Source organism: Meles meles, chromosome 3 (assembly GCF_922984935.1).
Source record: "Meles meles chromosome 3, mMelMel3.1 paternal haplotype, whole genome shotgun sequence".
NCBI classification, from domain to species: domain Eukaryota; kingdom Metazoa; phylum Chordata; class Mammalia; order Carnivora; family Mustelidae; genus Meles; species Meles meles.
The window spans coordinates 178,482,861-178,494,917 of NC_060068.1; the positions used below are offsets into that span (position 1 = coordinate 178,482,861).

The 12,057-nt window shown below is 53.1% G+C and overlaps 1 protein-coding gene across 2 annotated transcripts in view; it reads right to left on the reverse strand.

Annotated features, from left to right (window-relative positions):
• ADCY2 (adenylate cyclase 2) overlaps window positions 1–12,057 on the reverse strand; it is a 407,413-nt gene that overhangs the window by 1,935 nt on the left and 393,421 nt on the right. For both annotated transcript variants that reach the window (XM_046000686.1, XM_046000685.1), the window contains exons 23-24: window positions 7,006–7,120; window positions 3,007–3,131 (exon numbers count right to left, since the gene is read on the reverse strand). In XM_046000686.1, the coding sequence (XP_045856642.1) occupies window positions 3,007–3,131; window positions 7,006–7,120 (240 nt within the window). The remainder of the gene's footprint in view (window positions 1–3,006; window positions 3,132–7,005; window positions 7,121–12,057) is intronic.

Below are 12,057 nucleotides of genomic sequence, written 5' to 3' on the forward strand. Positions count from 1 at the left end.
GGAGCTGTTTTTCCAGAACTCCCTGGTTATGCCACTCTGGGAGGGTGTGAGAGAGCAGGGGAGGAGGGACTTCCTCCTACTTCATCAGAGAAAATGGATATGGCCCCGGGGTGGGGGAGGGGGCGGTCCCCTCAAGTGTGTGGGTGACACCCGCGAGCTGGACGGGCTTGTGGATGGCACAGCGAGGCTATCGTACAATTCCGCTTTTGGATCAGGCACCACTGGGCTGTGGTGAGACGGCCTCCGTGGGCTCGGTGGCTGAGAGAGGGGTCCAGGGCAGACATCGTCGGGGGACGGGGCAGGAGCACAGCAAAACCTCAGGAGAACCCAGGAAGGTATCCAGGGGCCCCGGAAATAAGGATGAATTGTGTGGTATAAAGGTCTCAAGGGCAGGCTGATGGAACAAGCTAGAAAAATCACTCTTCCCGTGGCCAGCCCCTAGCCCAGTCTTTGGGACCCTTATGAGCAGAGCAAGAGAAGGGGGACCAGGTGCCAGATGCTCACATCCTCCTGTCCCCCAGGGCTGGCTCCGAGTCCTAGGGGAGGACAGGTGAAGCCCCAGCCCAGGGTGGACTTTGCGTCCTGGATTAGAACCGGAAGACCATGGACAGAGCCGAGAAACTCAGACTACAAGTATGTCCTCGTGATCGGAGTTCTCAGGGGCCGTCAGAACTAGAGGATCCTACAGGCATCTGACTTCCGACCTTCCACAGAGAACACACACATCTTTAGGAGCCTCGGGGGTTCAGGGAGCGGCTGAGGTGTTTGCTGATGGGGAGCAGCGGCCCGGGCGTCTGTGAGCTAGCTGCCGGAGTGCGGGACGCCAGCCCTCCATCCTGGGACGGGAGCAGCAGGGAGCTGTCGCGGGGAGGAGCCCCGGCTAGTGTCCAAGCCCAGGGGAAGCCTGGCTGCGTGACCCGTGGGCTTTCTCTGCCGCTGTTTGGGCTTCCAGGCGAGAAGGTTCGGGAGAGTGGGAGGCTCCCTGATCCAAACGGCCTGGTCCCCAGGCCCAGGAGGGGCTCTGTAATGACCTCAGCACCGCTCACTACTTTTCCTGCACATAAGAGACAACACAAAGCTGCTGGAGGTGGAGGGAACACGTGCCTTCAGAGGAAGGAGCTCGGGGACCCCAACCCCCCAGCTGCCGTGCTGCGTAAGCACACACAGCCCTGCCGGCGAGCGGCTCTCCTGATGAGAAACCCGCTTCATCTCCTCCGGGCTCCAAGCGAGCAGAGAGCCTCCCGGGGCCGCTCAGCCCCAAATCACCCAGAGATTTACGAGGCCCAATATCCTCCCGGAGACACACAGGAGCTCAGGCTCATTTGAAGCATTGATCTGGGGGGGGATTTACGGGCTCCAGGAGGGAGCGCTCTCCCTGACCAGCCTCTCTTAAATTGTTTTTGACTCTTACCCCAAGTACTTGAAAACCACCTGGAGAGCCCTGCAGCTCGTTAAGGCCACCGTTCGTCTTCTGAATGTTGCAGGCGTGGGCAGGGGGCCTAGGTCGGCCTACGCATGGGAACGTGTGTCTTTGACAGGAGCACCCTCTCCCACACCAAATGGAAGACACCTTGTTGGCCAGGATTGCTGGAACATTCCTGCGCAGGGGGAGCAGGTGACCCACAGGCAGGAAGGCCCAGAGGCCGTGGCGGCATCAGCCCACGGTGCAGCTGGTCTGCCAACACGGCGGCCCGTGCCCCTCGTGGGGGGAAGCGGCCGTCTCCTCAGACAGCGACCCCCGCTCAGCCCACCTCTGCGACAGCTTCGTCTGGACTGGCTCTCATGAGCACAGCCAACTGGCTCTTCTCCCTGGCAACAGCGGTTTGGCTGGGAAGCCCTGGCCGTTCCTCTCCTCCCCACGTCAGCTGTCATCTCCTCTTCTCTTTGTTGCTCGGTCGCTCACTTTCAGCGACAATTGACTAGTCATCTGGCTGGAAGAAGATGAACACTGAGAAGCGATGTTGGGCCCATTCCATATAAACATTAGGGATATGCTCTAGGAAGGTCACAGGAACGGAATCCTCTTGAATGAATGAGGTAGGGAGTGTGAGGGGCGAGTGAGCAGAATTTGAAGGAAGACCCGCTCCTGATGACATGGGAGGGGGGGGGTCTCCTGCTGAAGTCAGCAGAGAACTCGGAGTCTCTGCCACAATGTTAGCAGGCACGGTTATATGAGGACCCCAGCCAAGCCAAGGCACACAGAACAGGGACTTACGGACTTTGTGAAGGACCAACACAAGAAAAAGCGTATGTCCAATGGTTTTCGTACAAACTTGCCATGTGGCAGGAGTTTCTCTTCCAGAATATAAGGAAGTTGGAGTGACATGTGGAACCACTGCTTTTAGAGGGTGACACAAACTGAAAGTTCTGCAGAGACACACACGCACACACATTCTTCTCATTAGAAGTCAGTCTCTCCTTCTAGATGTCTGGTACCATGTTCAAGCATCCTCCCTTGGGTGGATTCCAGCACTTTCTCATCTAGAGAACCAAACCCCATGCTGGTCCGATTTGGCACCGCTATTACCTATCACCCGGAATCCTACCCCTCATCTTTCTCCAGTGGGCTCAATTCCGCTACCCTCCAGTTCACCCTCCAGGACATGAAGTCTGGGGGTTATGACTGGTGTTGGTTATACCATCCCTCTCCCCAGCGAAGTGCCTTCTGAGGTGCTGGGCCGGGAGACGGAAGAGGAGGGAAGGGTCCTGCCCTGACTTCACGCTCAGGTATTTGACCACCATGTTGATTTTCACGATCGTTGACTTTCACCAAGGCGATAATCTTTATATTATTACATTCCTAAATTATTGCTAAGAGTACAGAAATGAATTAACCTTTCCCCAATAAAAAAGGACTTCTGTTCATGTCAATGTGTTTCAAGGTTTCCTTAAGATTTAAGTAACTTTCAAGGCTCTCTGTTTTAATACGTTATTATCATTATTACACTTATTTATGGTTTCCGAGAGGACAGAACTGGCCGATGCTTACAGAGCACACTGAATTACCTGTATTTTGTCCAGCACGCCGGTGCTGTCCATCCTGCTGGCCACATTTACGGTGTTGCCCCAGATATCATATTGCGGCTTCTGAGCTCCAATGACACCCGCTATCACAGGTCCGTGGTTAATACCTGTAGCACAGCAGAGTCGGGTAGGTTCATGTCACAGCCCCCGTCTTAAACTGAAAATCTTCACAAGGATATTCCCGAATCATCATTACTGAACAAACATTAGTCCAGCCCATGGGGTTCTAAACAAAGAAAAACGTCTTTTCCCTTCTTAACCTTGATTCTTGATCATGTCCCCATGTATCATTATTACTCCATTGTTATGTTTTTTAAAAACCCAACAGAATAGTTTTCTACGTTGCTACGTAATCTTAGGCAAGTGGTGATCATCGTGGTTTCCGACAGTGTGGAGTTAGGGTTCATTTTGAAATACACGTCTTTCTGCTGAAACAGCGACCTGAGTGCGGTGAGTGGCGGTTCTGCTGCTGCTGGACTTTGGGGTCCGTGCCGCCCTCTCGTGAACGCCCCCCGCCAGACACCAGAGACGTGTCCTCACCTGCCGTGCGCTGTTCCGCGCAGTTTATATGTAAAAAGTCCTGTGGTTCTCACAACAGCCCGCTGGGAGGCTACCGTCACCATCACTTCCGGCTTCGGGCACGGAAGCAGAGGACGGCGCCATCGGACAGGCGGGAGACGGCAGAGGCAGGTGGCTCCATGGCCCCTGCTTGCAAGGACGCTGCCATCTTATCTGCCACAAGCGTCCCATGCCCGAGGCTTCTGCCCACCTTGAGGGCTGTTGCCTTGGATAATGTCCCAATGGCAAGTTTACTGAATTCCAGAGGCACATGTTTGTGCTGGGCTAAACCACCTTCCGAAGGACTCCCTGAACGTGCACCGCGCTGGGGAGGCCGCCTACCCACGTCCGCGTCAAAACAACACCACATCTTAGCAGGGGCGATGCAGACTCAGACGTGAGGGAATTCTGACACAAGAGGCTGCACCCGATAAGCCTGGGGAGGGTCCCAGGAGGCTCAAGTTGGCAGGGATCTTTGGGTAGACAGGCTGGCCCCTGCTGGGCAGGTGCTTGGGTTCTTGCCCCCCCGGAAGCTGGGCTCTTTATAGCTTTGCCTCCATCAGACTGAGGATGACCCTACCTCTGGCATCCGTCTCCTCACCAACCGTGATTCCCCAGGGAGACCCGCCAGAAGTTTGCCAGAGAAGCTCCGGAGTCGCTACTTTCCAGCCCAGGTGGCCGAGACCCCACTGATCGGAGAGATTTCTTGCTATCCCAGCTGCCCCATGTGACCTCCCAGACAATCGGGCCCCAGACCACTGCCGACACTGGTGACGGTGGCCGTGACTGCCCCTCCGTTCGGAACCGCGATTATAAGCCCACCGTTATGGTGTGCAGACCCCTGAGCTCCAGGGGCGCTGAAGCCATGGAAGCCTGATCAGCTTCCAGAGTGGCCCGGGCTCCTCCCCCTCCCTGGGCTCCAGGCTGGATGAGTCCTTGCCCAGCGTCTCAGTTCAAACAGGCGGACCCACAGGTGTCACGGGAGTGGTGCGGTGAAAGGTCGCAGAAATAGAAACCGAAATACAGACATGGGCCGATTGTGCCCCCTACGTTTTCTGCTGGCTCTGAGACCCCCGCTTCACTGCGGGGTCACCTTGCATCGATGAAGGAGGGTGTTTCTGACGATCCCATCCCCCACTCCTGAACTGCTTAGCGTGCTGCCCTTGGTTACAGACCTAAGGCCAAGCTTCCTCTTTGTAATGGAGAGGTGGGCGGGAAGCAGAGTAGAACACCGTTCCATGAACACACTTCCACAAAATCTTTGAAGGTATGCGAGAAGTGAGCAAGAAATTCTGCTTTTGCCGAGTGCACAATAAAGTGCACACTCTGCTTTAGACACCCCAGAAAATTTATTCCAGCTGCTGGCTGGTGCTCTCGAACCCCTCTGCCGGCAGCTTTTCTGCTGGCTCTGAGTCCTGCTTGGTCAGTGCCCCGCGGGGTCGGGGGGGTGGGGGAAAGCCTGGGTTGATTCCTGGCACGGGGTCAATCTACTTAGTGCAGGGATGTGCTCGAATTTTGGTCCCCGCTAACTGAATGATTCTGTAGCTTGCCCTGCAGAAAAGGACGCGAGGAGTGAATTAATCTCTTCTTATTTGTATCATTTTTTGGAGAAATATTACTCTCCTGAGTTCCTACCGCGAATGGCCACTGGATGGCGCCACGTAGCCAAGTGCAGCCAAGCCGCCCCCAGAGCCAGGCCCAGGGCTAGGGAGAGGCAGACCCTAGGCCTGTGAAACACGTGAGTGTACAGATACTATTTGTTATTCGATAAGCAGAGTAAAGTAAACACTCAACAAATTCCTACCCAAGAGGGTAGAGTCCATTACTTAATTTGGAAAATGCGGTTATGGTCTAGACCAAGAAAACTGCTTTTTTGGGTTGTAACGCAGGTGACCAGTGAACAGCTGTCCCCATCACCCTGCAGGCAAGGGTGGTGTTTTGTCTGTAAATGCTTCTCAGCAAAGCCGTCATGCCCCCAGGTAATAGATTTTTTAAAAAATTTTTCTTTTTATGAGAGCGCTTTGATGTTTGAAGAGCTCGTTCTCTCAGCTGTCAAAACAATCAGGAGGCTCTAGGGTCAAGGGGACGCCTCCGCATCCGACATGGTCAGCCCCCGCCTGCCCGGCCCTGCTCACGGCTGGGGAAGGCAGCGCCTCACGGAGCCCCACTGGGCCTGCAGGTGAGAAAGTCGGAAGGAAAACACGTCCAGACGCCAACAGTTAACAGCACAGACAAGCAGCCTAGAGGACACCTTTAGCTCCAGACCCGTAAAATAAACCCAGGTTTTAAAATCAGAACATATGCACAGCAAAGGAAGAAAATCACTTTAAATATTGGGATTTTTTTTAAAGTGAAAATCTGTATGCAAAAGAAATGAAAAGCCATTCAGATGGAATTTATTACGAGACCTACTCTTAGGTGGACTGGCTTTCAGAAGAAGCAAAATGTGTGGCCAAGAGGAACATAAAAGGGTCGAAGAACCCGCACCCGCCACGAATGGCCACGACTGTACCCCGGCCAGACGGCTGTGCGCTGCGCTGAGGGCTCAAAGCATACTTTTTATGCGTATAGACATTTGAAAAAGGCAAGTAAGCATGAAACATGCTCGTGAGGCAACTTAAAGGGAAAGACTTACTAGAAAACTTTAAAAGAAATTTAGGAAGAATTTAAGTGTTTTAAAGAATCTTAAAGAAATACTTTTAGAGAAAGTTGGCTTGAATATCCCATCTGAAAAGCTGTGGGTATTTCAGAACCTGGGACACATGTTTAGGGTTCTTGGAGGTTGTGACCCCCCCCGAGGGGTGTGTGACTATTTCAACAATTCTAAGATGCCTTAAAAAATATATATATATAAAATATTTTTTACATCACAATAAAATTACAATTTACATTACAATTATATTATATACAAATATATATTAAAATATATATGTAAATATATATTTATACATAAAATATATAAATATATAAAAATATTAAACTTATTAAATTTACTAAATATATATTAAATATATTTAGATATTCAAATATTCATTTAAATATTTAAATGCAAACAAAAGTTTTGGATCACCAAGCCTGGATGCATCCCGTGCTTACTTCCTTGGCAGGGGTCCCTAAACTAATGGGGTGGTTCGCAGTCGACGCTGTGCGGCCCGCGTAAGGCCGCGCACGGGGCTTGCAGAGGCCCCGGGCGCAAGGGTGGGGCAGCGGCTGGAATCCAGCGGGAGGCCCTACACAGCGCTCCCAGCCGGGGTCCTACCAAAGGCTGTTTTGTCTTCTAATTTGTACAAAAGTGTCTCCGGGGCTCCTCACTTCCCCGAGCCGCCCCCCGCCCTCCCATCCAGTCCTCCTGCCCTTCAGACCCGGGCACGGCCCTCCCCGGCCCTCCCCAGCCCCGCCCGCGCCAAAGCGCCCACCACGTACCGACGCGCAGCTTGAAGTCGTTGAACGAGTGCTTGTTGATGGCGTCCAGCTTGGCCACCAGCGCGAAGGCGAACTCCACCATGGTGCCGATGTGCATGTACTGCCGCTCGGGCTCCTGGACGAAGCAGCACAGCGGGGGTTAGAGCGCAAGGGGCTCCCGGCAGGAAGATGCCCCAGTCCTGTGGGGTTTACCCCCGCACCAGGAGGCCTTGTGCCCCCATTCATTTCTGTGGCCGTGGGAGACCTGAGACCTAGGAGACGCGGAGCACCCAGACAGACACCCAGACAGAAGACTGCGAGGAGCGCTGGCTCTTGGGTCCCGCTGCCTCCCGCACCCTTCTCCCCGCCTTCTCCACTGGGCTGGGGCTTCCCCTGGGACTGACCGACGGGAGGGGCTGGGGAAGGTCCGGGGGTGCAGGGGAGAGGGTTGGGGTCCCTTCCTCCTCTTCCCCACTCCACACCCGCCACGCTCGCTCCCTCCGGTTCTGGAAACACCACATCTCCCTTTTGCCCTGATAGGAGAGGGATGCTCTGTGTCCCCCCAAATTCATAACCTCCAAATCCTCAGAATTTGTATTTGGAGATTTTTACCTCCGTCATTAAAGAGGGGATTAAGATTAAACTGGGTCACTGGTATGACTTATCCACTATGACAGGTGTCCTTTGAAAAAGGAGACTGAGACACAGACACATGAGAGGACCCCACAAAGACACAGGGGGAAGGAGGTGTCTACACCGCGAGGATAGAGGCCTCCGAAGAAACCAACCCTGTCAGTGCCTCGGCCTCTGACCTCCAGTCTGCAGAAGTGGGAGACAACAGATTTCTGTTGCTTAAGCCCCCTGTCTGTGGTGCTCTGTGACGGCAGAACCCTTGCCGACTAACACAGGGCGACGACTCCCTGCCTTCCCTGTCCTGGCGATTTCTCATCCCTTGAGGAATGGTCATCACACATCACGCATACAGAACTAAAGGAAAGGACAAGTTCAAGGTTTCCAATGAAGGTAAGTGGGAATTTCTATTCCTATTTGCTATTAACTTACATTTCTGTTACTAATTTACATTTACTATGAATTTCTAACACCTAATTGTGTTTGTAATTCCCACTGAAGATCATCTTTCTAACATTTCTATTTTTGGTTATATTTAAACACAGACTCTCTATTAGCATACGTATATAACTCATAAAATGTACTCCATGTCCTGAAGTTTCCTGCTGCCCCAGTACTTAATGATGGGGGTGGCATCAGAATGTGGGGTGACCCAGTCCCGTCCGCTGGGCCTGCCCAGCATCTGGGGCTCGTGGTTCCCAGGCATCCGTCTCAGCACGAGAACCAGCACGGTTTTTCACGTCCGTCACTAGTCTGTGAGCTCCCCAAGAGCAGAGACTGTCTTCTGTTACTCGGTGTCTCCCCAGCATGGCAGCGTGTGGTCCAGGAGCAGCACCCGATGCCTGGTCATCGAGAGACTCCGCTTCCACTGCCTGGCGCGGAGCCTAGAGGAAATGTCTGGGAGGAACCAAGAGCATCGTCAAGCTTTGGGGGGAGGTCAAAGCTAAGGGATGCTCACTGCGGGGGTTCCTATGCCCAGGAGGGGCCATTCACACAGCCCTGAAGTGGGAGAGCGCTCCAAGGGAAGAAGAGCACACGGATATTCAAGCAGGGATGGGGGATGGGCCTCACTTGGCTGGGGGACAGAGGAGGAAACCAGTAAGGACACTGCGAATCCCTGAGAGAAAAGCAGGGCCTTTGTGGAGCTCACGTGGTGACTTCTGGGACAAGTGCTCAATCCTCCGGGCCCCAGAGGAGCTCAGTCAGAGACGGAGAGAGCTCTCCAGAAGGTCAAAGGGGAGGTCCCTGGTGAACGGGGAGGGGGGGCGTCCTCCACACAGGGCGGAGATAAAAACCCGCTCTGAGGCTCTCAGTAGGGATGCGGGAGCAGGACGGTGGAGGCAGTGGACGGAGCATATTCGAGGTGACAGGGAGGTGGGGAAAACCAAGGCCAAAGGAGAAAGGAAAACGGCAGCAGAGGTATTCCATGAGTCCACGGTGTTTTAGCGATGGGAGTCGGGAAGGGGAGCACTAGGCAGGTCCGTCGCCGTGGACACTGCTGACACCTGGGCTGGGTCATTCCTTGTCCTCGGGGACCCTGTCCACAGAGGCCAGCAGTGACAGGACGGCTGCCTTCCAGGAATGACAACCCAAAAGATGTTGCCCAATGTCCCCTCGGGGACAAACCTCCCCTCCCCACCCAAGACCACTGCGCTCGATCATCGAACGTGAGCCGGAAAGAGGCGTCCATTCCTGGTTCAGAGAGAACGTTCTTCCTCTCCTCACATAAATTCTGTCCTTCTAGAGAAAGAGCCATAAATCCTCAGCTTCAAATGTGCGAGGAAATGCAAACAACTTCAACAGCCGGAACTGGGGAATGGACGGACGGTCAGCGGATGTCGGCGAGGGTCGGTCATTCCTTCAGACAGCGCGGTGCTTCCGTCGGTGCTCCCTAATGCCTCCTGTCTCGCGACCCCCGGGGGAGGCTGATTTGGAGGTTCACGCAGTCCTCCGGAGACATCATGCCCTGAACAGGGAGCACGAACTGTGAAATCGACAGGCGGAATCCCGTGTCACTAACATCACTAGTGTCCCAGCAAGGAGCACAGATTGGGGGGGTGGAGGGATGGCATGGTTTGCTGCCACAGAACCGCGGCGCAGCAAACAAGCGTCCCCCGCCAAGGAATTGTCACCCGATCTGTTTTCACGCAGTGGGCTCAAGCTGGAGGTTTCCATGACCTCGGTGATGAATGGAGAGACCAAGTCCTGGGAGTGGGTTTAAATCCAATGTTGGTAACTCATTTGGGCTTAGTAAGTCCTTGAAAAAAATTATGCTCAGTCTTTATGCTCAGAGCTCAGTTCATTTCAAAAAGTCCTTATAACTGAGCTTTTGATAAATATTTGATGACAGTATAAAGCAGCTCCTTCTCCCACGATCAAAATGATTTCTCTTAGATGTCTCCAAATATTTAACCGACTTCCAGTGACACGGCGAGGAGATGCATTCCGCACCCCAAAACACATCTTGGAAGCTGTTTGCTTTGGAAATTCCACCAGCCGAGAATGCCGCTTAAAGCACATGTATGTTCATCGAGGTCACTGTATGACCCAAGTGACCGTAAACACCGGGCTAATGCTTTAGGCTAAAATTAACACACGCCTCCTCTCTAGACCGCTCTTTCCTCCTCGCCCGTCTCCCACCTGTCAAATGCTCACGGAGCACCTGCTGTGGGGCATCTGTCTGCTGCTGAAGGGTTAGAAAGACTGTCTGGGAGTTTCTCCGCTGGGAGATGTGGATGAGACCTTGCCCTTCTCTACAGGGAAGGTCTGCTCCCCCCCACGTGAGCTGATCACCACAGTGGCTCTCATGTGGTAGCTCTGACCACCCGAGTGTCAGGTACCTGTCGGAGGGCACAACTGGGACTCACAGCTTCCCAGTGTGAACCAGAACTCCAAGGCATGAACACATATTTATGGAAAACGGCCGGACTGCTAGGCCATCCATGGAGCCCTCCAAATCCGCCAACCTTGGATTCAGGTGGGCTCTCACTCTTTTCCACCGATCTCACTTTACAGGGAACATAGTTTATTAAAATGCACATTACGGAATGTTCTGGAAGCATCCCCCCACCCCCACCCTCACGTTTTAAACATTTCCTAAGAGGGTTAGTTACCAAGCACACGGCTCACTGCGGAGCCATCGTCATGGTTCTGAGAGCTTGTACCCGAGGCCTGGTTTTCAGACATATTAATGAATGAGTGACACGATCGTCCCTATGAACACGGGGACACGTAGGTACTGTGATGGCTGCTGGAAGTTTCTGAACAATTGCGAGCAACAGCGTGTGCGTTTGTGTATTTAATCCTCACAGGGAGTCCCATGAAGGACTTCCTGTCTTTATCCCCATTATGCAGATGTGGTAACAGAGACCCTGGATGGGTAAAAACTGGCTAAGTGGCAAACCGGGCGTCTGACTCCAGGTCGCGTCTTAGCTGCCATGTTGCCGCCCTCCTTGTGCGCATCTAGGCTGTGGTGGGACCTTGCCTGTGTGCATTTTGTGTCTCATCTTCATCTTTGCGTCGCATCTTTGACTTTCCTTCCATTTTAGCTTATTAATTTTGAAACTTTCTCATCACATCCATTTTTGCGAGCATCCTCGGGGACAGGTTTGTGAAATTTGACAGATTGTGAAATCTGCACAAACAGGTCGACAACCAGGTAAGTGGTTTTCCTTGATTGTCTTGCTGGTGGCAGGTGGCAGGACGGTTGGATGATGAGTCTGAGATATACTCAGCTGGTGGCGAGCTGTCCCCAGGAACGGCTCGTTAATGGCTCTGGAACTAGCCACACGGGTGGCCGGTGCTGTAGTCGGCTACCCTAGTGCACACTCACACTATGTGTCCCAAACGAATACTATTAGTTCATCTCCCACAAGACAGCTCTCACTCTTGACTCTCCTGCTCCGCTAACGGCGGCATCGATCGCAGATCCCCGTATCGGAACGGAAGCCCGAGATGCTGGCAGCTTGGCCTTCTGGGAGGCCCTCAGTTCCTAAGTCTGCCTCCCATAGGCTTGCTCCTGCCACTCACTTCTTCCTTTATTTTCCCAGGACCAGCGTTTACACTCTGACCATCAACTGCTTGTCTGAAGGCAGGACGTTCCCCCAAATAACTGCCGATACCTTTGGGTCCGACAACCTTGGGTTCAGCCCCAGGTCCTATAACCATCAGCTGTGTGGCCTTGGCCGAGTCACTTAACTTCTCTGTGCGTCGGTTTCCCCATCTGATGGGACAATAACTGCCTGTCTCCCAGGGTTGTGGGCAGGGCGAAATGAAGCGGTTAAGTGAATTCAGGCTGTAATCCCTGGGGCTCAGGATTGATTTCCTTTCTTTTATGATGGTTTAGAGAAGCATGTCACTCTGCTTGACGCGAAAAGCATCTAGGAGGAAAACGTCAGTCAGAAACTGTCTTATGCCCCAGTTTAGAACCTTCTCCCTATGCAC